Source organism: Neodiprion fabricii, chromosome 4, assembly GCF_021155785.1.
Source record: "Neodiprion fabricii isolate iyNeoFabr1 chromosome 4, iyNeoFabr1.1, whole genome shotgun sequence".
In the NCBI taxonomy this organism is placed as follows: domain Eukaryota; kingdom Metazoa; phylum Arthropoda; class Insecta; order Hymenoptera; family Diprionidae; genus Neodiprion; species Neodiprion fabricii.
This window is the reverse complement of record NC_060242.1, coordinates 2,631,318-2,659,297: the sequence shown is the minus strand read 5'-3', so window position 1 is coordinate 2,659,297 and position 27,980 is coordinate 2,631,318. Positions and strand designations below refer to the sequence as shown.

The window sequence follows — 27,980 nt, the reverse complement described above, 5'->3', positions numbered from 1 at the left end:
GATTTCGATTCGAATTGTAAACTGAGAACAACAATCCGCATAGCAATGTATCGAATTCAAAAAGATGCAGATGTGGATTGGGGTTCTACAGAAGTTTTCGGAGAAGTCCCAGATATTCCAAATGTTTTGACAGTTTAATCTGCCGCGCCTTTTTGCGCGTAGATTAATCACGAGAATTGGACGCAGCCTTTTGCGCGTAAATTAATAACGGTAATCGGACACGCCTTTTTGCGCGTCGATTTTGCAAACGGTGTATAAAAAAAGTTATGCACTTTCGACGTGCTGATCTTTCACCTTTTCGGTTAATTTTTTGACGAATAACAATATTTTCAAGTTCCACAGCGCCTTTTGCGCGTGGACTTGATACCCTTCAGTTATGAGAGAAAGCGCGGCATTTGAAAGCCGACGCTGAACGCGCATGAACAAAATAATCCCGGTAGTGCGTACTAGTATTGAAGAACCTTGGCGTAAGTATTTATGAAATATATCTGAAATGTACAGAAATACTCGTTTAACTGATCGTATTATTTTCTGTTTCAGGGTAACAAAACTAATTTTTTAGTAAATGCACTAAGAGCTATAAAATGTTCGGTTGAAAAAGATATTCACTTTAACAATTCAAAGCAAAAAGAGATGTCGATTCAAAAAATTTAGATTTTTTTTTATTCATCAATACAATTGATAATTAATTAATTGTACTCGACTCATTTTTTATTAGTGTATATGTATCGTGCTAACCATACTTTCATCTGTTTCAGTTACTAAAACCATTTTCTGTTTCAGCTAACCAAACTTTTTGTCTGTTTCAGCTAATCAAACCTTTTCTATGTTTCAGCTAAGCATATTTTCTGTCTATTTCAGCTAGATAAAACTTTTAAGATTGTTTCAGTTAATCAAAACTTTTGTCTGTTGTCTTTTGTCTGTTGTCTAATCAAACCTTTTGTCTGTTTCAGCTCATTAAACTTTCTGTCTCTTTCAGCTAATCAAACCTTTTATTTGTTTCAGCTAATCGAACCCTTTGTCTAATTTCAGTTAGTCAAAATTTTTGTCCGTTTCAGCTAATCAAATCTTTCGTCTGTTTCAGCTAATCAATCTTTTTGTCCATTTCAGCTAATCAAACCTTTTGTCTGTTCCAGCTAATCAAACTTTTTGTCCATTTCAGCCAGTTGAACTTTCTGACTCTTTCAGCTAACCAAACTTTTTGTCTGTTTCAGCTAATCAAACCTTTTGTATGTTTCAGCTAAGCATATTTTCTGTCTATTTCAGCTAGATAAAACTTTTAAGATTGTTTCAGTTAGTCAAAACTTTTGTCTGTTATAGCTAATCAAACCTTTTGTCTGTTTCAGCTCATTAAACTTTCTGTCTCTTTCAGCTAATCAAACCTTTTATTTGTTTCAGCTAATCGAACCCTTTGTCTAATTTCAGTTAGTCAAAATTTTTGTCCGTTTCAGCTAATCAAATCTTTCGTCTGTTTCAGCTAATCAATCTTTTTGTCCATTTCAGCTAATCAAACTTTTTGTCTGTTCCAGCTAATCAAACTTTTTGTCCATTTCAGCCAGTTGAACTTTCTGACTCTTTCAGCTAATCGAACTTTTTGACTATTTCGGCTAATGAAATTTTCTGTACATTTCAACTTATTAATTTGTTTCTTTTTTCGTTAATTGTATTTTTTACTCATCAAAGCTAAGTATATTTTTGTCTCTATCGATATATGTCACTAATTATATTTTTATCTGTTCTAGGTAACTGAGTTTTATTGACTATATTGACAAATTAGAACACATATGAATTGAAAAATTTCGAACAAACTGCAAATATACGCGAGTACAAATTGACTGGGAAAAACAATTTACCATAATTGACATGTGAAAAATAGTCACCTGGAATTTTTCGAAGAACGTAAGATCGATCTTGCAAGTATTCTCCGTGGAGTAGGCCTACTGGGGAAACCACGTAAAAAAAAAACACGCCGGGTGCTCTACCGCTTACGGTGGTGTGGAAACGAGCACAAGTGAATTTATTTTCACTGGTCAAATACTAACATATTGTAGTTTTTCAAAGGACAATTTTATTCTTGCGTAGAGTTAACTCATTGTCAATAAAACTCACGCCTCGATAATGTAAAACGCATGCGGGGAATCGTAATACTTTCGGATTTCTCTAGTTTACTCAGCGTGAATTCTACGTAAATACATTTATCTTTTTGATAAATTTCGTTTCTTAATTATAGTCAACAAGTTGCATATACCTTTGGCAATTTAGTAACTCATTAACGTTTTAACAATGTCTCCTCTTCACTTCGTGAAATTCTTCTACCTAAGTCTGCAAAATTTGTAAATTCTGGATGCGGAGATCTATGTTAATACTTCAACAGATCAGAATATTGTCTCAGAAAAAACCAACGGATTGTGGGAAGCAGAACACCCTTGCAGCTTCCGAAAGGTCTTACAACTTTTTATCCGTATTTGTTTAACAGAGAATTCGGAAAATTCATCTTTAAGTGATATCAGTCGTAAGTTTCTGATATTCTTTATATAGTATTATTACACAATTGTATCCTCTGGGTAATATTATTATTAGGGATTACCAGAAAAGTGCTAAAATTCCGGATAAAATAGTATCGACGTTGTCGGGAATACGTATTATCAAACTCGAAATTTCTAACAATCAACACGGGCATGTTTCACGTGATTAATGTCAACTACTGACATTTTAAATAACGCGCTTCACGTCCGATTTCAGTGTCGCTTCTATTGTTGTTGTTTTTTTTCTGTCCGTGCTTTGCCGTGCTTGTAATTCATCAACTGCACAATGCGTGCTATTTACGTTCTGCCGTTTGTATTCTCACGTTAAACTTTCTTTCGTTAAATTATGAAATTTGAAATTGCTTGAGATGGTGAACACAATATCCATGCACTCAACCAGTTAGAATTCATCATTGTCAGACCTCAAGTAAGATATTACTGTAAGTATAGTTGCAGTGTGTATTTGTAAGAGGTTATGTTACCAGCTCGATAAGTTCAAACTTGTAACTTTGTTGACGCGAACCACGAACGTGAAATATTATTAATTTAGGAATCTGTCGTGCGGCACAGAATGTCAGAAATCAACGAAGAGCGTGAAAAACAACTTCAAGACTTGAATAGCTTCATTCAGTTGTCTTACGAACAACTAAGCAGTGTTGTATCTTCGCTAGGCTGGACCATAGAGAGCATTTCAAACGAGGTATCTCAGTTTTTGTTTCTTTCAAATGATATTTGACACTTTACACGTTTCTGAATTTCTGGAAATTCACTTAATTCAGAGCCAGACCACTGTTGCTTGCCCGTTTGATAATGGTCATCGAGTCAGGGAAGCTAGTCTTGGAAAGCATTTGGAAAAATGCCAATGGAAAGCTGAGGGGTACACGGAATATGATTTACCCCTCTCAGAGCCTTGCCCATCTGTTGATCCTTCATCTTCCATTAAATTTGGTAACAAAACTCGAACTGATATGCTTATAGATACCTGTTTGTTTCTAAGAAACAGTTGTTCTAAATTTATTATTTGTAGATGAACATCTGCAGGATGAGGTATTGCTAAAAGCTCGCGAACAAGATCCTACAATGCATACAGGTTAGTGGTATACATTTTATATCTTCCATTTCTCTCTCATAATAATAATGTATTATGCAAATCCGTTTATCGCTATTAATTTACAACAATGACTCAATATGATGATGCCCTAACTCAGCTTATAGGTATATTAAATATTGCAATTTTTTCCAGAAGTATATCAGTGTTGTCCTTGGATTGTGCTCAATATATCCTTTTTGATATCCTTTTTATAAAGAAAAATGGACATTAACGTGCTATTTCTTGTCTGAGAAAGATGTAAATAATTATTTAGCATTGACTAGTCACGCAAAAAAAAAATTGTAAAAAATTTGCTTTATACATGACGTCATGTTTCTCAATCAAATATTCTGATGCTATCGCAACAGCAGCAGGTATCGGTGACAGATTAATTCCTCGAACATCGGACAGACTCACAGCAAGTTTCACTAGCGATGAGAGAAAAGCTGTTTACGATTACGTTATAGCCAACACAATTACGCCTGACATTGGATGTGACATTGCTGATATAAATAAGGTGTGAGTTGAATAATATTTCATCAAACATGATGTTTATTTCTAAGAATAAATGATAACGTTACATTATTTTATTCAGAACCAAGAAAGACAAAGATTCTCCAAAAACTTCCCTCCTTGAGTTACTAGCACAGGAACGTAATTTGAAACGAAGAAGAGCCAAGCATCGAGGTGTTCATACAAACAAAAAATCTCAAGTTGAAATATTACGAGAAGTGATCAATCAACAGATGGAAATGTATGAAGAGTACATCACTGATTCCTTAATAAAAATAGAGCCCAAGTCTTCTGTTAAGTTGGAAGCAAGTTCGTCAGATTTTCACACCGATTTTGATAAGAAAAATCTAGGAAATAAATATTCCTCCGAGTGGCCGAGAAAAAGCTCCACTAAAAGTGACAAAAAGAAGAACTTTTATGCGTTTTCGCCGGGCAAAAAATCCCCCACACAGAATAATGACCTCGATTGTGTCAAGAGAAGAAACAGGTCTCTGTCCCGAGGTAGTGAAAGACAACAGCACCACTCCAGACACACGAGAGGTCGTTCAAAGGAAAGGAGTCGGCACCAGGATGTGAGTCGTAGATACCGAAGAAGGGAAGAAAAATCGTGGAACAAGGAAGAAAATAATTATCAAACAGAGGAGGATAAAACGAAGGAGCGAAAAAAACGAGGTCGGTCGCGGGAAAGGAGTGAAAAATATGTTGAGAAATCACGGCGACATGAAAAATATGATGGTGGTTATTTCTACAAGCATCAGCGTGTACGTGATACGTCTAAAAATTCGAAGAAAAACCCTTGATTATATCTCTTCATCATTTACGAGCATTGAATTAGATTCGACATTCGATCATTATTACGACTGTACATTTAGTTAAGAAACAAAGTCGAATCAATAACTAAAGAATGAGGGATAAAAATATGGCAATAAAATTGTTTTAAATCGGATCCAAATTCAAGTTTCGCCTGTATAATAACAGTATCATCCGTACTTTGTCAGCAGTTTTTGATCGATGTAATCTCATTTTATCAGCCTTACTCTAGGCAACCCGACGTACTGCAATGGTCATGACTGCAACCAACAGCACCTGATGCAAACTTCAGGTAGATCCTAGAATCACGAGTCGTGTTTATTGTCGAGGTTGAGGACTCGTGAGTTCAAAACTTCGAACGTTGTGTTAACGTGTTTGTGCTAAGGAATGGATTCAACGTTAAAAAAAAGTGGTAAAAAACACAGCACTCCTGTCTTGTATCAAAAAAATTTAGAACTATATTTTCCACTATCTGAAATACGATCGGGAGATACATCAACCTTGCGTGATGCGATTTATAGCGACTCGGACGATGGCGAGCGAAAATCAAAACAAACGCGCAGAAGAAGACTGATTCAAAACACCAATTTGTACGCTAAAATCAACAAGATTAACTCGAGCTCTGATTCTGAATATGAAACTTTCTATGAATGTGAAATAAATTCTTCGAATAACGAACGGCAGGTCACCAGCCTACTTCATAAGAAGACAGAAAATTTTTACGAAAGCACACAGTCTGATACGGATGTCACGATCCCACAAGTCGTTATTGCATCTCCTCAGCCTGGGGAATTATTTTACTCTCCAACGCAAGATATTCGCAAACACTATGGTGAATCGTTAAACTATCAGTCCAATGAATCACCACTGCATTTACAATATTGGAATTCTCCTAAGTTTCAGAGGCGTAGGTATTAGTTCTGCAGTTTTGCAATTCATAGAATACCTTTGTTAAAATGTCTTGCGTTCCAGCACCTAACGTCTTGTTGTTCTCAGAATTTCAAGATCCTAGGCAGTACAGAAGCTATTCCGGACCTGGAAGAAAAGAGCGGTTGAGCCCGTCTAAAATATCATTTTCCCCCAAGTGGGCAAACCCTGTCCCATCCAAATACAGTTCACCGAGTCAAATCCCACCTGTAGTTTGTGCACAGCCAAAAACTTCACCTGTTTATGAAATGAGACGTGGTAGCTCTGGATCTGGTTCAAAGAATTCACATTGGAATCGCTGCAAAATGCTTATAGCTCCATTTCCTGAGAAAAAAAAACGTGTGGTGCGTGAGAACAGAAAAAAAGAGGAGTTGTTCGATTTGAAGAAATCTCTAAAAGCTTCTAAGGAAAGCTGTGGATCAGTTTCAATGATACCAGTTGGATCTAGGAAGCGGAGTGATAAGCGTAAGCTTCCAATTCAATCTAGTACACATACATCTTGTGATAATTTATTGTTGGGATCACCACTTCAAAAGACCAGCAAAATGGACCAACGGCATCGTACAGCTGATCAAAATCACAAAGGCGAAAGCTTGAAAAATGATAGCAGTTCCAGTTCATCAGAGGCAATTATATCCCATCCTCAGAAATCAACAATTCAAGTCATATCAAATATCAAGATAACAGATGGGCGATATGAAAATTTCTTAAAAAAACTCTACTCTAAACTTGATTGAATCAGAGCTAATCACAAATCTATTCTGACTTAAAATAAATGGGTTGTTATTACAAATATTAAAAAAAAAATTACATTCATATCAAAATTCATGATCAACTAAAAATCTAGTTTATTTTGTGTATCTTTTTTTTTTGTGGAATTTATTTTGTTTAATTTTCAAGGGTAATTGTTAATCGTTATGTGAAAAGAAGTTGAATATAATATATTTATTTTTTCAATGTAAGTGTAACAAACATCTACCTGGTTTTGTATATGCACTTATTTTAAGTTCTCTTGCTTTTGATTATATTAGCTGTAACTTGGCTTCCGTGAACACTTATTAGCAGCCTTGTGTATGGGAGGTTGCCAGTAAAATTTAAAATAATTAGTAAAAACTGGCTGTGAAAATTATACTTGTCGGTAATGTAACGTTTGAGCCAAAATTGTATGGCAAAGAGTCTTCCCATTTCTTGCAGTTCCTGCTACTCAAAACTTGTGCGCAAATCGTTTGTGTAGTTGCTGATTGGCGATATTGTTTCCAGTTTATGATAGAACTGTGCATTTTACACTCTTTCAAAAACGACCTATGTATTTAATCTTACATCTCTATAACTTGTTCTATGCCCTATACAACGAGTTCTGTTGGAATATTCATAATGAAGTAATGAATGATTATTCACTCATTGAGGCAAAGGTACTTTCAACATTCACATAACTAAAAATCCTGAATAATATAATAATTATTTATTTAATTATAACGTACTTAAAACCTGTGTGAGACACAGATAGATAATATAAAATATTAAAATTTCAAACGTTACATGTATTATATGTTTCGAATTGAAACTAGTATTGAAAAATAATATTTATATATTTACGAATAGAAATATTAATAATATGAGTTTTATCTCTACGATTAGTGATGAGCATTGATATAATTAGGCAATATATCCATAACAATCTAAGTTATAATGCATCATGTTTGTATTTGAAATTGCTGTACAGAGTAAAAGTTTGTTTATCATCAAACTGAAAACAAGTTGTCGAACATTTGGTGGAACCTTTGATAGGATTATGTCAAAATGTACGGAATATGAACCGAATTTAGTTCAGGGTCAGAAAAGAATTGCTAATCGTAAATGGGACAATCAAATCACTGGAAAAGTACTGGCAAAAATGTTCGTGATCTAGAAAGATTATTATGAAAAATGTGATGTTACGTCAATGATGCCATACTAATTTGAATATCCGATGCAATTATGAATTTTTTTGGCACCTATTTCGGCTTTCTAATTTATTTGCTGACATATTACCATTCCTAACTTTAACCAAAGTACGTGGTTTCCACAAATAGTTTAGCGCAAATTTGATAGACACGTACTAGTATCAATACACAAGCTTTACATTTAGATTCACGTACGTAACGTTGAAAGTAAGATTACTTATATCGCCTCTAACAATTTATGATATTAATTCAACACATGGCTATGATAATTTCGAACGTATTCTCAGTTATCTTATGTTGCCAAGTGTTCAGAAGCGAATGAATGAGACGAATTACTTTTATTGATATAAGTTTGTATTGTATATCACTGTAAAATTCTGTATCATTTTCTAAACTGTTGTTTTTCTTCTCCATGTAAAATAAAATAAAAGTAAATTTTGTAATAAACTAACCAATGCATTTTTCAGTTACGTATCGTAACGATTAGGTAAGTTTTATATTTATCATTATAATAGATGTATTATTACTGATAATAAACTACACACAGGGCACAGGAAAACAAATTCGAACTCACTGGTGATGAGACAAATTAACGACAACAGAGTCAGGGCGGCTAGGTAGTCTAGTGGAGTAAGGCTCCGGTCAAGCATCTCTAGACGCCAGGTTTGATTCCTGGCTCCGTCGTTAATTTTTCGAATTTACATTCTTTCGATAATAAACTACGTTGGTCGACAACCAGCCGAGTTGCAGTAGCAATAGGTATATCTTACTAGATAATCCGATTGATTCCCTAAGCACAAAAAGCTGGGTATAGAACGTCACTAATAAGAATACAGCATTTTATAGTTGCGGTATACCACTGACTGTGTAATGTTAAATAATAATAAATAATAATAATAATGGCACGGCTAAGACAACAACTTTGCAATACACGTGCCACACGGTACTAAGCTCAGACAACACCAGCAAGTGGCTAATTCACTAATTAAGTGAAACATTTGATGGTTCAATAACGGTTATAAAGACTGTAAGTGAATTCCAGGCGCATTTACGTCTTTTAGATGGATAGATCAAGATGTATAAATATCCAAAAGTCTTTTGTCAATATGATGTCAAGATAATTCAATTCTTTTTACGATTCTTTTGAGCTCTTGGCATCTTTCGACCCTCGAGAAGTATCCTTATAATCTTTTTGCTGTTCCCTAGGCTCTCTGGAATCCCTGTCCTTAAAATCTCTCTGCGAACGTTGGCCTCGATACTTGCGATTTCCCTCACAATAATAGCTGCCACCGTTATGGTAGCCTCGTGGTCTATGTTGAAACGACGGATAACTGAAGCTTTCAGCTTTGTTTGTGCTGCTGCGGAGCTGTGGTAAGACCGTACCTCCTCCATTTGCAGAATCCTGTCCTTGTTTGTCGTGGCGACCGCGACCTCTGTACTCAGAATTGTGGTCAAAGCTGAATGAAAAAAAGTAACTTATCGATAGTAAGACGCTTATGACTTTCCCCTTGAACTAGTATTATAGAATTTCAAACAGTAAACACCTGTTATTTCCTCTAGAGCTGTGATACCAGTAACTTTGATTGTGCAATGGTGGAAATCTGTGAGAATTTTGGTCCTGTCCTCCCCCTCCACTGCCACCCCCGCCTTGTCCTCGACTTCGATGTCCGTTACTCCCATGATTACGTCCACTTGTGTTTCCATTACTTTTATTTGCTGTTGCCTTCATGGCAGCTATTTCTCTTCGCTGATCTTCGTTTTCCCGACGTAAGCAAAGCACCATTGCTTCTGCATCTTCTAAGCGTGCGGTAAGGTCTGCTTGAAAAGCTTGCACGCCACTCCCTACTTGAATACCAACTTCGGCAGCAGCTGGCTTCTCTGCCAAACGCTGTAGCGAATCTAATTTCCTGAAATAATACGAAGCTTATATAAACTTCTTTCTCACTGAATCACAGTGTAATTTTTAGCTTGGTTTTCAGAAGCAAACTAATGTCATTTACTTTTTCTCCTGGTCAACAATTCCAATCAAGTATTGATTTTGCGATTTTGCTTCTTGAAGAGAGACTTTCAGGTCTTGAAGATCACGTTCCAAAAGTTCAACTTGAAGAGAAGAAACATTTACGGAACCTGGGCTGCCCTGAAAGTTTCAACGATTTGTCACATTTACATTTAATTTTACTTTTACCTAACATGTCAAAATGTCTTTTGCAAATACTAAACGTTACTAATATTTTTACAGACCTTGGACTTTACAAATCCTGCTACAGTATCTTCCGGAGATGAAGGGTTGCTGACAGTGTTCACTGGACCATTTGAAAATACAAGTTGAAACTGCAAATCTGGTGAAATGGAGAAACTGGGATGAAAGAAATATCTTATGAGATCGAATGAGTGATGGACGAAAAAGGACCTCTTGTCGCCAACAAACCTCTGTTTCTTTGACGCAGTGTTTCTACTTCCTTTTGCAAGGCAACTAGTATTGCTTGATGTTGCTCCTGCAGAAATTTCATGTTTTGCTCAAGCTGAGCTGCTCTATCTCCGCTCTCATTTGTTTGCTTGTGATGTACAGCCAACTCATTTCTGTTGGCCACTGCAACGAGTTCAGCATGAGGCTTCTTTGTCTGTATCAAAAGTTTTAAAAGTATGAAGTATTAGTAGTATTAGCACTCAGAATTTTTCTACATCCTCTAGATGCAAATAAAATTACCGGAGAGACAAAAGATGCAGTGAAATAAACGAATAGGAGACTTACTTGTGCAAAAGGTACTGTCGGCAGTTTAACAAGAACCTTAGACGTCATCGCTATGATTATTGTTTTCTTTTCAAATGAATTTGTCAGAGGGTTAACAAACTTTTTAAATCTGCAACGCGACCGCATCCAATTTTGAATCCAACGAAATCATGTCGAGGAGTATAGAGAATTTGAATCTAGCAAGGCCTTGATTGATTCATATGTTATCGTTGCTGCATTCACGCGTTGAGAAAGTCTTTATTATTTTCAACCTGTAAGTAATAGCTGTTAAAGTCTCTATCTTATAATGAGTTTGTCATGCAAAAATATTAAAGTAATTAAGATATCCTGAAGAGATTGGTGCTGTGACAAAGAATATGCAAAAATAATTATGTCAAGTCGAATCACAAAATTATAAATACGTTTTGACATCTATGTGACGATACGGCAAAAATTTTGACACCTGTGAGCAGAACAGGTAAGTAAATACATAAATACATACATGTGTATAAATGAAATCTTGACAAAAAAAAGTATTAAAAAAAAAAAAAAATGCAAACAAAGAAAATTATCCAACAACAAAACGTCTCTCAAAAGAATTGTCAAGTCTACTGAATTCGCCTGTACCTAGTTATGTTGGAAAATAGTCTGTTGCACTGCTCGTTTTCCTTGCCTCTTTTATTTATACTTTTTACTTTTTGGCACGACGTACGTTTTCTGTGATACGCGATACGATCTGTAACGAATAAAACACCGGGTTCTGTGACAGACTAGCACAATGCTGGAATCCTCGCGCCTTGAATAAACGAGGATTGAAAATGCCGAAAGTATTGATCCGGGCAAACTCAGTTCTCGTCGACACAAGGGGACGACTGGGCACTACTGTTTGCCAACTCCCGATCTATCGCCCCTAATTTCTAACGTAGACTAAAGTGATTAGAAATAAATTAAAAAAAAAAAAAATGTCTACCATATAGTCTGCACGAAGATGATCACTTTTATTTCAAAGCATATGTTATATTTTTTAAATAAAACCGCTAAAGATCGGGTGAACGATCGTTTATCGGGGATTCCCGTTCAGTCGATCGGAAAACAAGAACGTTGATTGGCTATCGAACGGGGTGGTAGTTGATTCACGGGGTGAACGTAGTTAGATGGTAAAAAGTTTTAGTCTAGTTTCACGATCTGTGTCGAGTCTTTTACGTTCGCGGGTTTACGTAAACAAGAGAATTTTTATTTTATTTTCCAACACACACCTGTCACTCGAAGCAGCGTATTTTTACCGCACGTTAATCGACGAAAATATATTTTTTCTTTCGGTTTAGACAATTTGATATTCACCATTTACGAACAGAGACCTGATGTCATTTAATTACCCCCTGAAGGTTTCTACGCGCGAGGTGTAACGATTTATAAGTATGTCATTCCTACTAAAATCTATGGAGCAGTTCAATTATCTCAGCAACAAGGAGAGGGAGAATTTCTTCTTATCCGAAGATGATGACGAAGATGAATTTGACTTCAAGGTAGACTTAATTGCAATTCACTCTAGAACGATATTTGTTTTAATTTTTTACGACTTGGCAATTCTTTCACGTGCCTCGGAGTTGGAACGCCTCGTCAACTGACCATTGATAAGGGAAATAAGTAACTAATGCTCTGTTTCCACCCCACACAGTATGTTCCTGCGAGTCAGTTCAAAAATGTTGTGAAAAATGTAAGGAGACAGAAAATTAAAATGAACGATGAACGGAAATGGAACTCATTTGTGAAAGAACAGCAATCGCTAGAGGAATCAGAGAACATACTGACCAACTTAGATCCTCTGGCGATGAGGAACATCAAAGAATTTCTGCGCGAGAATGTTGGCAATGTTGATAGGGAGCTGAAGAGGCTTGAAGAAGATGCTATGCCTGAAATAAATCAAATTTTCAAAAGCGTCGACACTGTAAAGAAGCCACAGACTCACACTGTGGTAGGTATCAATAGGTCGTCATCGAGAAATCCAATGCACAATTCAATCTTAGTGATAAAATAACGTTTCAGGTACAGGCATTGGTGAAAGCACCAACGACAAAGGAAACTGGTACAGGAAGTTCGAATGTCTTACTTACTATTCCAGAAGAACATAATCTGCATAACACGCGCAGCAAATTGGACAAGCCGAAGCCCAAGCATGAAAACAACACCAGGAAGTCATCCTCAGATCATATGGTACTGAGAAAAAATCAATCAAGGAAATTGCTCCATGTAATGGATGATTCCGAGTATAATTCCAGCCCAGAGCAAAGCCCAGATAGAGTCAGTGATAAGGCAGAAGATTTTTATGCGAGACGGGATCCAATAGTAGTCCAAAGAGTTCTTGCTATTCAAAAAAAGATTTCCTCGGTGTTAGATGAGATTTCATTCCAATTGGACAGAATTCCGCTTCCAGATGGCGACAGAGATCTTTCTCGGAGACTCCAGCGTGTTGCTGAATTTTCCGTTAGATTTTCCAGATATTATTTGTACGACTTGGGAAGACAAATAACAGACATGCAGCAACACATTCGCGCTATGTCCCCTAATGCGCGACCAAGACCCTGTCAAAGGAGCGTTGCCCTTCATCTTCAAGCCATTAGTCAGAAGTTGATCACTGCGCATCAGATATTACTTCAAGGTTTGAGTGCTTATTGCAAGCATATACCGACTTCCATTGTTAAGGGACACCCTGGCAAGCTGAAAGAAATCCTGCAGGTGGTAATGGACCTGAAAGATATCTGCAACAAGGTTAACATTACCTCGGAGCATTATGGATCTGGAGATGCAGATATGCAGCCGCTTGTGAGTTGTCACATTCGTTTTTAGTATTTGCCAAATTGTGCATGAAAGCCTTGCAGATGTTTTCGGTAATAATGATCTCTTGTGTTGACTGAATAAATTTAGATCAATGAGACTCATAAAAAGTGTGGCGTCATTCTCTCAAAGCTGCAACTGAAAGGCCTTGGATCAGACGATTCACAATTAATGAGTCATACAACCCCATCTACAACAGCTGCTGCACAAACATCTTCACGATCCAGACGAAGGTGTAAACAAAAACGATTATCTAGTCGGCTCAGCATGTATAGCACGGAAGCAAATGTTCCAAAGACGCACACCACCCGAAGATCAAGTAAGTTGAACATAATTACAATGAAGATTAAATCAGACTACAAATGAATGGAGTGATATTTACGGTAAAGTCTAAGTGATTTATCCAACGTCTTATCTCTTTCCCCCAAATTTTTACAGGCACGTGCTTTTTGAAGGAAAAAAAATACTCCAATACAAGTTCAAAGTTTATGCAGTACAATCGTTTAGCAACTCCTAAGCAACCAAATCCGAGTCCTGCAACTGTTAAATCGATGCCCAAAGAAATAACTAGAATTCATCCTCAAAAAGTAAGACGTCCTCAGAAGGAGGATAATATCAGAACAATGATGGACATGTTACCACCGGCAGACTCTGATGTTGTAAGCAAAAATCGCTCAACAAATTAGATTCTCCTATTACAGGTGATGGATCAGTACCTTCCATAATGTTTATTTCATTATCCAGAGTAGCAGTATTGATGCAGTGCCGATGAACAGATATTTTTGTACGAACTTGGTGACTGAAAAACCTGAAAAGCCTCGACAGTTTTCTACGAGACCCAAAATTCCATCACATAGGACAACTAGTAAAGAATTGCAGAATGTAAAAAGCAGCAAAACACTTATGGACGATCAAGAGTTGACCAAAAGAGTTACCATGATCACAGACGAACACTTATCATCGCTGGTACCTGTTATCGCTGATCTCATGTCTGTGATTACAAGCAAGGTGAAATCTTTGGATTGTTAAATTATATTTTACTAGGATTTTTCCGTAAATTTAACTTGATAAAAAAAGGAAAGTTTTCGTCATAAACTTTTTATTTTTGCAGCAAAACGACTTTGAAATAAGGCCGGTATCATCAACTTCAATGGAAACGCTTTTGGAATTCTTACAAAAATATCAATCCCCACAAAGTGAAGCGACAAAACTAACATCGCTCAGTTGCAATCGGTATTTTTTATTCTTACTTTATCAAATAAAATTCCTTGTCTCATGAATTGCATGTAACGAGTTTAGAACATATTTTTGAATAGATCCAAAGAAATCAGAAGTGGTTCGAAGAATATGCAGTTAATATGTGTGCCGTATGACGAGGAAAAGGATAAGGAATCGAAATGCAGTGATTACCCTTGTGAAATAAATTTGGAATGCTTGGACGAGACATCAGAAGTTCCTGAAGAAGTGACGACCATTAATTTATTCAATATAGAAACTAATTTAAAAATATTATTGATAAGTTGCACATTTATTCCAATTTACAGGAAACCACGCTCAGAATAGTTACTTCTACTCACGACATAAAGAAAAGCCCAGTGCAACTAATAGCACCTGTATCATTGGATTTTATAATTTCTGAATACCATCGCAGATACAAATCCTTTATTCAGGCTAGTCCTATGTATTTGAGCAATACGAACAACAAACCGTGGGATGTTGTTGCATGGTAAATACGACTGAACGACATATTTTACGTTATAGATTAAGTTCGTTCAAAGATCCAAATCAGTCGAATTTCAATTTAATTCCCTCTTTGTTTTCTCTTTGATCCAGGATCGCTGACAAGCTTGTGGATGAATTGATAGCTGAAATATCTAAGGAACTTCAAATGGATAATATTATAAAGAAAATGTTTGATTTAGAATTTCAGGAGTTCTAGCAGCTAAGCAACTCTGTGCACGTGGAAAGATAACGATTCTGGAGAGTGAAAGCGATGTAGAAAAAGAACAATGCGAATTCTGAGGAATTGTTAGAAAATTACTAACTTTTGTACCATCATTTTACTTTTTTGTAAATAAACTATTATGTTTTCCATTTAATGCGTGAAATAAAATGTAACTGTTAAGACCTCTTGCCAAAAATTGAAATTTCGCGGGTCATTGTTAGAAAAACAAAGAAACGGCAGTTTACGATTTTTGAAACATTTGAAACTCGTAATTCGATCAATCGATGTCCGCACGTTGAGCGTATTCAAATGTTTTTCTTGAAGTTCGAATAATATTTCGCTGTTCGAACGCCGATTATTATTCGAAAGTGAATAGAACCCTCAGGAATAAAGAATATTTCAGATTCTTGATTAAAAACTTTAGATAGAGCAATTGAAAAAGTCCTTGAGTAATAATGGCTGGAGTACATAGATTAACATTAAGCTCCTTGCAACCAGAAATAAAAAATTCCTTAATCATTGGTATAATAATCAGTAAGCAGGAAGTAAAGATATTCCAAGCGAAAAATACGAGCTGTAAGTAAGCTTTTATTATCATTATTATCACAAATATTTGATTCAGTTATTCGCGGAGTTTAATTTTGTTCCATATGTTTTCCATAAGGTGTTTCAATATTTTACCACATCATAAAATAATTGATCAGCCTTGACGTTTTTATTACAGTCAGTACGGGGGAAAGAGGCGTGTGGAACTTCACACTGAGAGATTCCGTCATAGATTTTGCCAATGTGACAGTATGGGGAAGCAAAGAGTACATCGAAGGATTGTACGCAAATTTTCGTATAGGACAAGTTGGTTTGTACATATTGCTCGAAGAAATGATTAGACAGTATCTCGACAAGATTTTTTTTCAAAAAGTTTTATTTCTTCAAATGTTACAGTTGAATTGGTTAATCCAAAAATCAGTCTGCGTCAGGGCAACGACAGGGGAGAAATGTTTGTTCCATCTGTCTCGTCTCAATTCAATATTACCCTGAATCAAGGAACTTCAGATATGCACATCCACAATTCCCCAGATCGGGCTAAGTACGTTAGTTTGCTCACGCTACCGACAAAAAATCTTAATCAAATACAGCCGTTGGATGCTGTTATGAAGAATATTGAACAAATGAAAAATGAGCATGTCGATATCATGGTCGTTCTCATGTCGGTAAGTGCACCAAGCAGAAAATAAATCATATTCCATTGTAGCGGTTCATAGAAGAATATTTGATAGGCACAAGTTAATAATTGACTCGAATTTTGCGATGCCCACCTACTTAGTTGCACATACACCTGTAAGTAATTTTTTCAGATGACTCCAATGCGCCAGTTAACAACAAAAGATGGAAGAGATACAGTGTGTCGTGATATTGATGTAAATGATGGTTCTATCGAGGCTTCGGTGAACCTACGTATTTGGGGAATTGACTGGGTAGAGAGGGCAGAATTCTGGCAAACCCGCCACACTGTCCTACTCCTAGCAGATGTCCTCATTACTTTCAACGCGTTCAAGAAAAAGATGGCTTTAACAATCGGCACGTAAAAGGCCACGAGCAAACATTACCTAATGTGAATAATATCTGTATATCAGAGTTGCATTTAATATTATAATTTTTTTTGCTTTTCTCAGGAAGGAAAACTTTGATTACGGAAAATCCCAATGTTCCTCAAGCTCAAATCGTTAGGGCTGCGATTCGACATTTACCCGAACAACCTCTGATATCTGGAACTTCAGAAACTAACCGTAATCTCTTATTATTGTTGTTGAAGCCTTATACAATTACAATGAAATTTTATGGAAATAAAAATGTTTCCATGATTATTTTGAACTATTCTAGCAAGCAGTGTCACAAATTTGATGACTGTGCGACAGATTTGTGAGAAAGTGGAACACAACGAATCCAATGTTGAACAAGTACTGTTCACAGCTCTTATTCATGTAGTTATTAACCAGATGAATTTTGAACATAAATCTGTTGTGTCGACAAAGTGGCAAGTACTTTTGCTTCAATGTAATCCACGTAACATCGGAACGATTTTTACTAAAGATTCATTGTTTATGTTTCTAGTGCGCTATGTAAGAAATGGGTACAGCCTGATAAGGAGTCTTGCTTGAATCCCAATTGTCCATGCGGCAATGGGACACGAACGCCTGAAAATGTGTCCTATTTCAACTTCAAGTTGAACGTAAGCGATCATACCGGACACCTCGTTGGTTGTAGATTAATTGGTGTTGCTGCTGAGGATTTTCTCAAGTGCACTGTTCAAGATTTCAAGGTAAGACGACTTGTCGATAATTGAAAAGGTAAACTTTAATACAAATTTAAAATATTTTGGTTCAGGGAATGTCTTTGAAAGAGCGGGACGAACTGAAGTGGCACTGTCTGCTGGAAAAGTGCAGCATTGTACTGCAAGTTGTTGGCCCGACAGCTTCGTGGCCTTCACCTGTATATAATGTCCTGTCAGTGAAACGGCTTGAAGAAAATATGCGACCTGGAGAAAATGCAAGCACCAGTGGATTATATTCTTAAACAGAGAGTGCAAAAAACTTGTTAACCAACGAAAAAATTTTGAGAATGGACAGTTTCAATAATTGATTCAATAACCGATCGTATAAGAAATGACAAAATATTTATTCGTATTTTTTTTTTAGTACATATATATCCTTCAATACATAATAATACTTTCCTGAAATATTGAATACATATATACTCAACGTTTTGATTTGATTTTGAACCTGAAAGTAATCACTTGTTTCAGCAGTAGAGGTTTAGGCAAATTCCGTATCAATTATGGTATATAATACATAATAGTCTTTCAATGTATTAAATGTAGCTTACTGGATACTCTGGTGTAGATCTGTAATATTGTAGTTAAAGTTACAAAATTGGCGTGTGGAGTTCTTCTGGATGGAATGGAACATTTCTAATATTTCCTGGTAGTACCATTGGGACCACTTTTACGCGAAAGTCGTAAGGAAGAAAATCTTGACAGAATTTATAGAAATCGTTTCTAGTTTTTATTATTCCCAGATGAGCCATTTCTTTTATTAAATCCTGTACATTTTCCTTATAGTTTTCATATTTTTTACGTCTGATTACCAGTGATACAACGTCACTTAATAAAGTAATAAACTTTTCAGACCGAATCCTGGCTTTGAGTTTGTATTTTGGTTCCATTTGTTTCCACAAAAATTTATACAAGTGATTGGTAGCCCATAGTTTGGGTCTTGGAAGCTTTGGTCTTTTATATACTTTTCCATCCACAATATAAGCTTTGTTAGGTTCCACTAATGGTGTTTTACTCTGGTTTCTGACAGGATTCTTCTGGCTTGCCAATTTTTCTGAATTAGTAATAGCAGCCCTCGGCTTTGCAGTCTTTATAAAGTAGGATTCAATTCCACTGTTCTGTGGCAAACCAAATTTCTTCTTCAATTGTTCAAGTGCACCTTTTAGGCGAGCCGCTTTTTCAGGATCTGTTTGAGTACTCAGTTGCGCTCTCTGTGACAAATCAAGATGCTGAGTTGATTCTCTTTCATTGTGAGAATCAGAGCCTGTGTTTTTTTCTATAACATCTTGAGCAGCGCTAGTGGCTCCAAAGTTCCTTTCAGAGCTGCTTTTATTTTTGTTGCTGGAGAATAGTCCCTTACTTTTTCTTGTCGTATCGCCATTGATTTTCGGCAATGATTTAGAAACTTCCCCTACGTTCTGTATCTCTTTCCAACTAGTGTTCACACTAGGCTGAAATTCGTCATTTCCAGAAATTTCTTCAAAAGAACGCACCTCAGGCAGCTTTGATGAACTACGTGTGACTACTTTTGTAAGACTGACAGAACTCTTGGAGATAACTTCATCTCTAGTAATATCTTCACGATCTTCCTCTTCATCAGAAGTTATCATTAATCTAATGTTGGATCGCTCCTCTGTTATTTCATGATCGTATAGAGAATTCCTGTTACTTGCAGCACGTGACTGGCTAGCAAATTCTTCTGGGCCAGCGTTGCTTTTGCTTCTAGATTGACGGATTGGTAATCTTGGTGATGGACGTACTGGCATGTCTTCATCGTAGTTTCTAGTCATGGATTGTCTCTCAATATCAGACTTTTCTGATTCGTAACTCGAACGTGTATGAGTATCAATTTTTTCACGTTCAGGGGTCTCAGAGTAAACAGGAGAACTGGAAGATTCCAAAGCTTGTGCAAACATTTGTTCCTGATTACTTTTTCGCTTTTTACGAAGAAAAGTCCCCCGTGATTTCTCGATACTGTCTTCTGAATGTAAATCCCTTTGTGGTGCCAGAATGTTGCTTTGTGAACCTGTCGAAAAAATTAATTGTCCAACGTCGATAGATGTGAAGATTATTAGATTAGTTAGATTACTCGAACTTTGTATAAAATGCCTTTCATATTGATTCCCACAACCCATGAAACTGTAGTATCAGACTTTGATTTAATAAAAAGATTTAAAGTTTACCTATGATTTGAGATGGCTGAGTGCCAGATTCAGTAATTACTTCATTTTGATTTGACTTCACTACCCCTTTATTTAAAGACCGATCACTCAGCTGTTCGTCTTCACTTTCATCGTTTAATAATTCAGAAAAATTCAGTGTTTTTCTCTTCCTAGTTGCTGTAAAGATGGTACGCTTCTTACGGGGTGATTTTGCTTGTGGAGATTTCGAAGTCCGCGAACTGATATCTACAATCAAATGAGAATGTAGAAAATTACATTTACGAACATTTTCAATACCAATAATTTAGATTTCACCTGCCCAACTGCTCAAAAAATAGCTCTATACCTGTAATTGTTTCCTTCTGATTTGACTTCACCACATCTTCATTTGAAGACTGATCACCTAGCTGTTCGTCTTCACTTTCATCAGTCAATAATTCAGAAAAATTCGGTATTTTTCTCTTCCTAGTTGCTGTAAAGATGGTTCGCTTCTTACGGGGTGATTTTGCTTGTGGAGATTCCAAAACCCGCGAGCTGACATCTATGACCAAATAAAAATGTAAAAAATTACATTCATGAAGATTTTCAACATCAATAATTTAAATTTCATCTGCCCAGTTGCTCATAAAATAGTTGTTTACCTGTTGATGAATTGTTCTGTAACTCATTGCGGTTCTGTGACGATGGACGTTTTAATTTCAATGTTTCTGCACTGTTAATAGACAGATTACTGTGATGGGCCACTATATTTTCATGAGGTGAGCTACTAATCGAATGCGATTCTTCTAATACATTTTCAAAAACATTGGGCAAATTGTTTTCAGGATTTTCATTAAGGTTCTCAGACACTCCTATTGGCGTAACTTGTCTTCTTTTTTTGAACGGCAGCTTCCGGACCTTTTCTATACTTTTACTAGTGTCAGAAGTCGATGGGGAGACACTTGTGTCTTGCTTATCTCTGTCCTGAGTGGACCGATCACCCTTTTCAGAACTAATTGATACTTTTGATGATTCTAGTACATCAGAAAAAACATTCTTCTGTAAGCTCTCTCGCTTATTATGACGTAGTCTAGACTTCTGCTTAATCAGACTTTCGTCTATGGATGAAACATTCGAGATGTCTGAATCTGGCACATGATTTTCTGGAATTGATAATTTAATTATGACACTCAAACAAGTTTGCTTTATTATAACAGTTCTTCAAGTATTGCATGTGCAGTCAACTCTAAGGAATGGTAATCATGGAGTGCCTTGTAGTGAAATCAACTGCATTTAGTTAAAAATCACTGCAAGGCTGTAGAAGTATTTATAAACTTGGGCTTACTCGACACATGGCTTTTATTCCTGGCAGCGGTAGATTGAACGCGCTTATGGGGTAGAATATCTGGTGTGTTATCGAGATCCTTCCACCAGGACTTTCGCAGCGGTGTTAAATCGGGCTCAGAATTTGAATCAAGTGTCGTTGCCTCATTTTGAATTGCACTGAAGCGCTTTGATGGACGTATGCTTACGGAATTATTTTCCAATTCTCGAAACCACAATGGATTACCTTAAGATACAAAGTTTCGTTCTGATGTGAAGTCACCGAGGGATGATAGTTGTTTAGTATAAAGTGACTGTCAAATCAACTCACCTTCATCGTCAATGTCGACGTTTGAATCGGAATCGAGTACGCCAGAAATTTCATTCTGAAAGCTTTGCCTGGTACGTCGTCGTGAACTTCGACGGTCCGAATATCGCTTAGACATCTCCAAGTTTTTATCTAACGTTTTCGTCAAGTTTTCACGGTAAGATAAGCTTTTGATCGAATACAACGTTTTTACGTAATTTCAAACATTGTTTTCCTTCAGATGAGTGATTTGCGAGCACTTGCGCACATGGAAAAAATCTGGGTGTAGATGGTTGACAGTATTTGTAAACTAATGGTGGTTTAGTCCACCAGTTTTCATCTGCTTAGTCCTAATTCGTCGTAACAGATGTCGGATCATAGGATTGTATTATCAGTGATACAAGATGGACTCTTGGTTGTTTATACAAACATAACCAACAATATTCTTGACATTTCATCGAGGTGTGCGAAACATGCCGTTGTTTTCAAACAAGTTTTCACCCAAAAAAACGCCTACAAGAAGAGCATTCGTTTCGTTGGCGAACAAGGATCTTAGCCCTAAAAGGATCGAAAAAGAATTAGGGCCTGATGTTGGACCCATACGTTTGCGACTCGGTGACCAAGAGACTGTATTCGACAGTGGACAGTGGATTCCTGGTAAATTCAGTCGACCCCAATCTCAGAATACTTTTCCATTTTCCATTTCTTCATTTTCATAGAATCTGGCAAAGTTGGTGGAACTTACAAAGAGAATGAACGACTCCGAAAGGAAGTGAAGAAGCTTGAAGAGGAGAATAATATTCTGAAGCTAAAGTTCGAACTAATGCTTGACATGGTAATTATCCCTCTACTGTAATAAAAAGTCGTAAATGATGTCGTTAGTGCTATTAGTAAATTACACTCTCATTACTGTTATTTCTGTTTATTGGCTTGTTGTATCTCTGGGACACCAACAATACGCGTACAATTGTTTTAACGCAGTAGAAAAAAGATAGCGTATTACACCGTTCTTTATGAAAAATGAAACTAATGTTACAGATTTGATCGTTAATTTTTTTCTAGCTGACGCAAACGACAGCGGAGTCTAATTTACATGGCAAAGAACTCGACGCTCGTAAAGATAAACCGTCACACTCGAAAAGTACTTAGGTAATTACACATAATATCACATTTTTACAATTAAACTATCAAAGTCTTGAAGATTTTTCTTATTATTAAATTGATTCAATAAATTGTCTTAACCCGCATCATTTTGTGAACAGGTACGTCTGGTATGACCTGAAATATCGATAATTAAATTATCCATTTGGTAAATAAGTGTGGTAATTGTATACATCAAAAACATACCTTCTTGTCCGCAAAGACCGCACTTCCTTTTACTTGGATTTCTTGCTCTAGGAAGATTTGCATTTTGTATATTTCTACCTCCTCGAAAGCCCCCTGTGTGTGGTCTCTGTCCATTATCGCATGAACCATCATCATCATTTTCATCAGCCCATTTAAAAAATTTACATGTAGTGCCAATTCCTTGAGGGCATCCATAAAATTCTCTTCCTTTGTTAGGACCTTCCTTATGTACGGTAAGTCTGTGGATATTACAGAGAGCAATTGGTGCTGGTAAAATTCGGATGTGCATTAAAATTTGAAGTAAGTCATTCCATTGGTGGACTCACTTTCTTGCCGGTTGCCCACACGTGCAGGTAATGCCTTGAGATGACGATGATCCGCCAGCTTCTCTATCGAACCTCATATTAGTTTGGCTCTGCTGTGTTTGATTACTATAGCTGCTATTGGTATTCCGAGATGGTTGCGAATGATTTCTGTTTGCATTATCATTGGGTAAAGCATTTTCTGCAGCCCAGAGAAAGAAGTCACAGCTGTTTTCTTGCGGTTTGGCACATTTGTAGAATTGTCTTCCTGCGGAAATTATTTTCAGTAAAAAATAAACAGAGAGCAAAAAATGTGTTACTAAGGTAACACTGTATTTCCAACTTACCTTTATTTGTCCCCTCTTTACGTACAGTAAGCTCTATTGCCCTTTCATGACAGTTACAGAGAATCGTGTCATCAGTTTCCATATTCTGTTGATTCTGATTACTAGACCGATTAGAAAACTTATTATGTCGTACAGAAGTCGTCGAAGGTGCAGAGCTCCAAGTAGACACCCCAGAATCAGTACGGCTTGTGTCATTTGCTCTAGAATTATTTATCTGGCCATTAGGTTGCCTTTGTGCGTTTTGCCGTGTTTGATTTGTTCTAGGATTTTGATTTGAGTTTGTTTGCGGTGCTCCACCATTACCAGCTTGTGGTACATTTTGTACGCTATGTGTTCGAATATCAAAAGTCTCATTGAGCACTGTATCACATCCTCCTATACAAGAGGTGTAAGAAGTTCCAAGATGCGGCAGGGTGCCTTGGCGCAAGGTAAACTTAAGTAATGGCATATTACCTGGACACTAGAAATAGAAACAATCTAATCAATCTCCGTCTTGATACTACACACTAGAAATTCCGAGGCCCAAAGTTTTTTTAATGATTATTTGTTAATTGTTTAACTTACCCTGTTACACTTGTTATTCAAAACTTCTATATTCTCAACAGTGGTTGGAAACCATATCGAATTATTACATGTCGGAAACGCCATGCAGCCAATATATTTGCCAGGAGAGTTCCTTCGATCCTTTAATAACATATTACTCCCGCACTTTGGACACTTGTATACAATTATATCTGGATCCGGGTTTGCTATTTCAGCATGCTGCACCTGCGCTGGTTGCTCGTCAAGATAGTGTGCAAGCGCTTCGTCTATTAATCCAGCCTGCCGTAACGTTGCTGTGAATACTGTTTTATACCTGGATATTTGATCCTGCAAAACATCCGCTGGCTGTTTCACACCGTCGCATATTCTGAAAGAAATTATTTATTTCTCTTTTATTTGATTATAATGATATTTTATTTCATAACTAGTTGATATTTCACCCACAGCTTTAAATCGTTTTCGAGTCCTGCTCTGAGGTGTGGTTTGGACATATGAAAGCCCATACTGTCGTAGCCCATGACCAATCCAATCCCGAGTTTTCCGGGAATGAAATACTTTTGATCCTTCAGGCCCACGTATTGCCTTGATTTTATTTTCTCGATATGTTCAGCGTGAGTTGCATCAGTGCCAATTCCGTGCTTATCCATTAAAGCAATTAGGTCAGCTTCTGTTAGCAAGTTTGGAGGTGAAGTTTCCCCATCAACCATTTCAATGCCAGTGGGTCTGAAAGTTTGTCCCTCTTCGTACGCATGGATTTCTTTTGCATTCCACGTTTCGTACGGGTACACTTCTAAATAATTTTTGGCAATTATATGAAGACCACTTGCTATAAATTTTTCCTGCGCAATATCAATGTGAACAATGGTCTCTTGACCTTCAGCATCCTTTGATATACAGGCCAAAAAATGACGAACTATAAACTCGTATACACGAGCCTCATTGCCTGTAATAAAGTGGATTCTTGATTTAAAAAATTGTTATACAGTCAGAAAATTACTCCAAGCGGAAATTTTTACAAATTTTTGGGAAAATTGATCGTTTTCCAAAATTTTTGAAATTTTCAAACCATGATTACGGTCTAGACTAACAGTAAAGTTGATAAAGTTTTGTAACATACCTCCTAAAGTAGCAATGTACTTCGTAGGATGAATCGGAGGGTGAGCTCCATCATTTTTTTTCCCTTGACGTGGGAAAGGCCCGTTTTGCAGTATTTGTTGTGCAAACGGTCCCCACTGTGGACTTGCAGATTGATGTTCGACTAGTGGCACAAGATTGAGTTCCTTGGGAAAAATGTTAGTTTCTGTACGAGGGTAGCTGATAATACCTTGAGTGTACAGTTTCTCTGCTATTTTCATTGTCTCCTTTGCGTTTAGTTTCAACTTGCGTGAACCCAATTTGGCTAATTCCTATAAAATTAATACAATTGAAGTGTATCGGTTGTCATATAATAATAATTTACATAAATCAGTTGTACTCACGACGGTGTCCAATGGCAGCGGTCTCCATTTGCTTTTCGGTTTGCACGTAACTTTTTCTACAGTTGCAGTAGGAGATTCTAAACATATGTCCAGAAATATCTGGCACGGAAGGCGTTCAAACAAACGATTTCTGTCCCATCTAAATTCCACCAATATTCCATCACGTTCGTCCGTGACTTTGATTTTCCAAAATGGCTCTGACTTGAAATTTTCAATTGCGAGAAACCTCTCTACTACAAAACCCAGGGTTGGAAACTGGCAGCTGCCATAGCTGATCAACATCTCAGCTAGCGTTTGTGGAAAAACCTTTTGAAGTCTCATTGTTTGAAATCGTGTAAATGCAGCTCCTGTTGGGATAACGTTGACATATTTAACCAATACAACTCTAGCCACATATCATCGTTTGATTCATTAAACAATTAAATTACCTATTCTCAAGTCCAATTCGCTCCTAACGTCGACAGCATCGCTTATGGCTTTGTTCGGTAATCCTAAATTATGAAGTGCTCGAGTCACCGATGGAGCAGTTATTTCCGAAAATTTTGCTCTGAAAAAAATAGCCAAGTAAAGATATACTTCGAACTGGTAGTAACATTTATTGACAGTTTTGACCTTGCCAATAACTACCGGTATATCTTAATGGTGGGCTTCACAGCTTGGCAAACTTGTATAACTTCAAAGCCTATGTTTTCACCCTCTCGATCGCAATCTGTCCATATAATCAGTGCCTGGCAACCCTTAGCCTCCCTCTCTAAGGTTTTTTTTATTTTCATAAAATTCTCCTCGCACTGCTTAACCACAGGTGCTTCAAATAGAGATAGTGGATTACATCCTTGCCAATTACGATATCCTCCGACAAATTCATGATTCAACAGGTGACCAGATACCGACGTCATTATCATTTTGCACTGCTGGCCCCATAGCTGGGTATCAAATTCGTAGATCTTGTTATATACTGATAGTCCTTCTCGCTGAAAATAATTGACTTTACTAGTACTATTGGCGTGTTAATTGTTTATTTGACCAATTACGATATTTCAGTTAGTTACCCGATGCGAAGACCCATGTGAAAGGTAGCCAGCTATACCTTTAGCTGCGTCATTTTTTTCAGCAACATTCAACACCTTCATGACGTTTTTACCGCTATTGTACAGCTCTTTGACAGTATCACTGCTACTAAATTTGGCCAGTTGAATCCATGTAGTTCTTAAATCTATAAACAAATATTTCTTAACCTTTATCTTCGTAATTTTCGATGTAAATTTCATGCGGACAAGTAGAAGCGAAGAAATAAAGAAGAAATAGACGTAAACGAAATACCTTTGACTTGATAAGATTAGATTATTGCCGCAATCAATCGTTTGGAATTAACCAAAAATACTCGGTGATTAGAGAAGTGTTTTGTTCACATTCTACTCACCAAAAAATAGCCGGTTGATCTTTGTTTGTAATACAAAATGCATTAAGCAGTTGCGGTATACTGAAAAGTAGAAAACATGAGTGAAAAAAACTCCGAAGCTTAGTGAATTTACGTAAACCTAAAGCATACTTTTTCAAATTAATATTAACTTAAAATAAATTATAAAATAAATCGAAAGTGTGTGTTGACATTTGTTTTCGGCTATGTAGAACTCTGTAGAACTCCAGAAACATGGCGTCTGCTATGCTGCGCAGAATTGCTGGAACAATTTTCTCCGAATGTAATTTATTAAAGCCAAGGTAACGTAGATTTTTCACACTGCTTAAAAATAAGCTATATTTTATTGTAGTTGTGATTCGCTTTTTCGTCTTTCAACCTCTTTAGATTAATCAGCTATACAATAAAAACAAATCCATTTCTATTTGAGGTTAGGTCGCTTCTTGTCTACCCGTTTATTGCACCATAATACGCAATATTGTCCTGCAACCATTAATATCAGTTCGTGATACTAGAATAACTGGATTTAACTTTATTTGCAGAAAACTATCGACACCGATAGGTTGGAGAACCTTGGCCAACGTTTCAAATAAATCAAAGGATTACAAAAATGAGGAACAATATGAAGAGCCATTGCGATTCACCGGTAGTAAGGCTGATACTTGGATAGCTATGAAATCAAGAACGGGAAAAACATCGGATGAACCTTGGTACCAGATGTACGTTGTGATTGCGAGCACAGCTGCGTTTCTTATATATTTCGGCATTCTAAGGGAAGAAAGCGACATCGATAGACACTTTGATTTAACGCTTTATGATCACATAGAGGGTCTAGAAGAAGTTCAATTAAGAACTGTCCTAAAGTTTAATCGGGAACGTAATCTTGATACAAAAGAAATAGAGGCAAGATTGAGGGAAATCGAAAAACAAAAAATGGACAAATAGTGTCTGCCGTATTTAGTTGCATTTAATCCTACACTTCGATTGTATGTCTGAAAAATTGAGTTCCGCTCTTGCTGTTAGTATAAATAAACGAGTGCTTCTTTTGTGGCATGGAAATTGCTTGGCAATATTTCCATAACCTGTAAATAATCTACAGTATACTACATAATATACAGTAAAGA

General features: G+C 36.7%; 7 protein-coding genes across 18 annotated transcripts; 4 read left to right on the top strand and 3 right to left on the bottom strand.

Moving 5' to 3' along the window:
- Window positions 1-2,774: 2,774 nt before the first annotated feature.
- Window positions 2,775-8,259, top strand: LOC124181096 (U11/U12 small nuclear ribonucleoprotein 48 kDa protein-like). Of its 4 annotated transcripts, XR_006870379.1 has the most exons (7): window positions 2,775-2,965; window positions 3,076-3,225; window positions 3,305-3,473; window positions 3,553-3,615; window positions 3,984-4,134; window positions 4,211-5,845; window positions 5,935-8,259. XR_006870379.1 is itself a non-coding variant. In XM_046567295.1 (6 exons), the coding sequence occupies exons 2-6, from the start codon at window positions 3,097-3,099 to the stop codon at window positions 4,926-4,928; spliced, it is 1,230 nt and encodes a 409-aa protein (XP_046423251.1). In that variant the 5' UTR covers window positions 2,775-2,965; window position 3,096; the 3' UTR covers window positions 4,929-8,259. The 4 variants fall into 4 exon arrangements, 3 of the variants coding, with proteins under 3 accessions (XP_046423251.1, XP_046423252.1, XP_046423253.1); XM_046567295.1 differs by having other exon boundaries at window positions 3,096-3,225; window positions 4,211-8,259; XM_046567296.1 differs by having other exon boundaries at window positions 3,077-3,225; window positions 4,211-8,259.
- LOC124181095 lies at window positions 7,863-12,439 on the bottom strand. Of its 2 annotated transcripts, none has more exons than XM_046567294.1 (7): window positions 12,352-12,439; window positions 10,561-10,811; window positions 10,237-10,429; window positions 10,050-10,147; window positions 9,809-9,945; window positions 9,353-9,715; window positions 7,863-9,265 (listed from the first exon to the last, which is right to left on the bottom strand). In XM_046567294.1, the coding sequence occupies exons 2-7, from the start codon at window positions 10,684-10,686 to the stop codon at window positions 8,941-8,943; spliced, it is 1,242 nt and encodes a 413-aa protein (XP_046423250.1). In that variant the 5' UTR covers window positions 10,687-10,811; window positions 12,352-12,439; the 3' UTR covers window positions 7,863-8,940. The 2 variants fall into 2 exon arrangements, with proteins under 2 accessions (XP_046423250.1, XP_046423248.1); XM_046567292.1 differs by lacking the exon at window positions 12,352-12,439 and adding an exon at window positions 11,167-11,424.
- LOC124181091 lies at window positions 11,495-15,473 on the top strand. Of its 2 annotated transcripts, XM_046567288.1 has the most exons (11): window positions 11,495-11,696; window positions 11,925-12,065; window positions 12,218-12,514; window positions 12,586-13,362; window positions 13,465-13,693; window positions 13,813-14,033; window positions 14,119-14,382; window positions 14,486-14,607; window positions 14,691-14,838; window positions 14,919-15,100; window positions 15,208-15,473. In XM_046567288.1, exons 2-11 carry the CDS (start codon window positions 11,958-11,960, stop codon window positions 15,311-15,313), a joined length of 2,454 nt encoding a protein of 817 aa, XP_046423244.1. In that variant the 5' UTR covers window positions 11,495-11,696; window positions 11,925-11,957; the 3' UTR covers window positions 15,314-15,473. The 2 variants fall into 2 exon arrangements, with proteins under 2 accessions (XP_046423244.1, XP_046423243.1); XM_046567287.1 differs by lacking the exon at window positions 11,495-11,696 and having other exon boundaries at window positions 11,703-12,065.
- An 84-nt stretch (window positions 15,474-15,557) lies between these two features.
- On the top strand, window positions 15,558-17,895 carry LOC124181094 (meiosis-specific with OB domain-containing protein). The gene is made up of 8 exons (XM_046567291.1): window positions 15,558-15,895; window positions 16,044-16,175; window positions 16,262-16,530; window positions 16,675-16,897; window positions 16,993-17,106; window positions 17,201-17,354; window positions 17,432-17,639; window positions 17,705-17,895. Exons 1-8 carry the CDS (start codon window positions 15,775-15,777, stop codon window positions 17,891-17,893), a joined length of 1,410 nt encoding a protein of 469 aa, XP_046423247.1. The 5' UTR covers window positions 15,558-15,774; the 3' UTR covers window positions 17,894-17,895.
- Window positions 17,896-18,053: 158 nt separating this feature from the next.
- LOC124181090 lies at window positions 18,054-21,701 on the bottom strand. The gene is made up of 6 exons (XM_046567286.1): window positions 21,447-21,701; window positions 21,138-21,362; window positions 20,455-20,955; window positions 20,160-20,354; window positions 19,835-20,059; window positions 18,054-19,677 (listed from the first exon to the last, which is right to left on the bottom strand). Exons 1-6 carry the CDS (start codon window positions 21,559-21,561, stop codon window positions 18,242-18,244), a joined length of 2,697 nt encoding a protein of 898 aa, XP_046423242.1. The 5' UTR covers window positions 21,562-21,701; the 3' UTR covers window positions 18,054-18,241.
- Window positions 21,702-21,764: 63 nt separating this feature from the next.
- Window positions 21,765-27,915, top strand: LOC124181097 (protein chibby homolog 1-like). Of its 4 annotated transcripts, none has more exons than XM_046567301.1 (4): window positions 21,765-22,079; window positions 22,142-22,257; window positions 22,485-22,571; window positions 22,685-22,736. In XM_046567301.1, the coding sequence occupies exons 1-3, from the start codon at window positions 21,896-21,898 to the stop codon at window positions 22,569-22,571; spliced, it is 387 nt and encodes a 128-aa protein (XP_046423257.1). In that variant the 5' UTR covers window positions 21,765-21,895; the 3' UTR covers window positions 22,685-22,736. The 4 variants fall into 4 exon arrangements, with proteins under 4 accessions (XP_046423257.1, XP_046423256.1, XP_046423255.1 ...); XM_046567300.1 differs by lacking the exon at window positions 22,685-22,736 and adding an exon at window positions 27,399-27,473 and having other exon boundaries at window positions 21,766-22,079; XM_046567299.1 differs by lacking the exons at window positions 21,765-22,079; window positions 22,685-22,736 and adding an exon at window positions 27,399-27,915.
- LOC124181089 (DNA topoisomerase 3-alpha) lies at window positions 22,329-27,094 on the bottom strand. Of its 4 annotated transcripts, XM_046567284.1 has the most exons (13): window positions 26,989-27,094; window positions 26,860-26,919; window positions 26,489-26,652; window positions 26,067-26,410; window positions 25,868-25,986; window positions 25,440-25,786; window positions 25,079-25,367; window positions 24,406-24,904; window positions 23,983-24,328; window positions 23,419-23,878; window positions 23,096-23,339; window positions 22,770-23,008; window positions 22,329-22,700 (listed from the first exon to the last, which is right to left on the bottom strand). In XM_046567284.1, exons 2-13 carry the CDS (start codon window positions 26,900-26,902, stop codon window positions 22,660-22,662), a joined length of 3,135 nt encoding a protein of 1,044 aa, XP_046423240.1. In that variant the 5' UTR covers window positions 26,903-26,919; window positions 26,989-27,094; the 3' UTR covers window positions 22,329-22,659. The 4 variants fall into 4 exon arrangements, with proteins under 4 accessions (XP_046423240.1, XP_046423239.1, XP_046423241.1 ...); XM_046567283.1 differs by having other exon boundaries at window positions 26,860-27,094; XM_046567285.1 differs by lacking the exons at window positions 26,860-26,919; window positions 26,989-27,094 and adding an exon at window positions 26,760-26,841.
- Window positions 27,916-27,980: the final 65 nt, after the last annotated feature.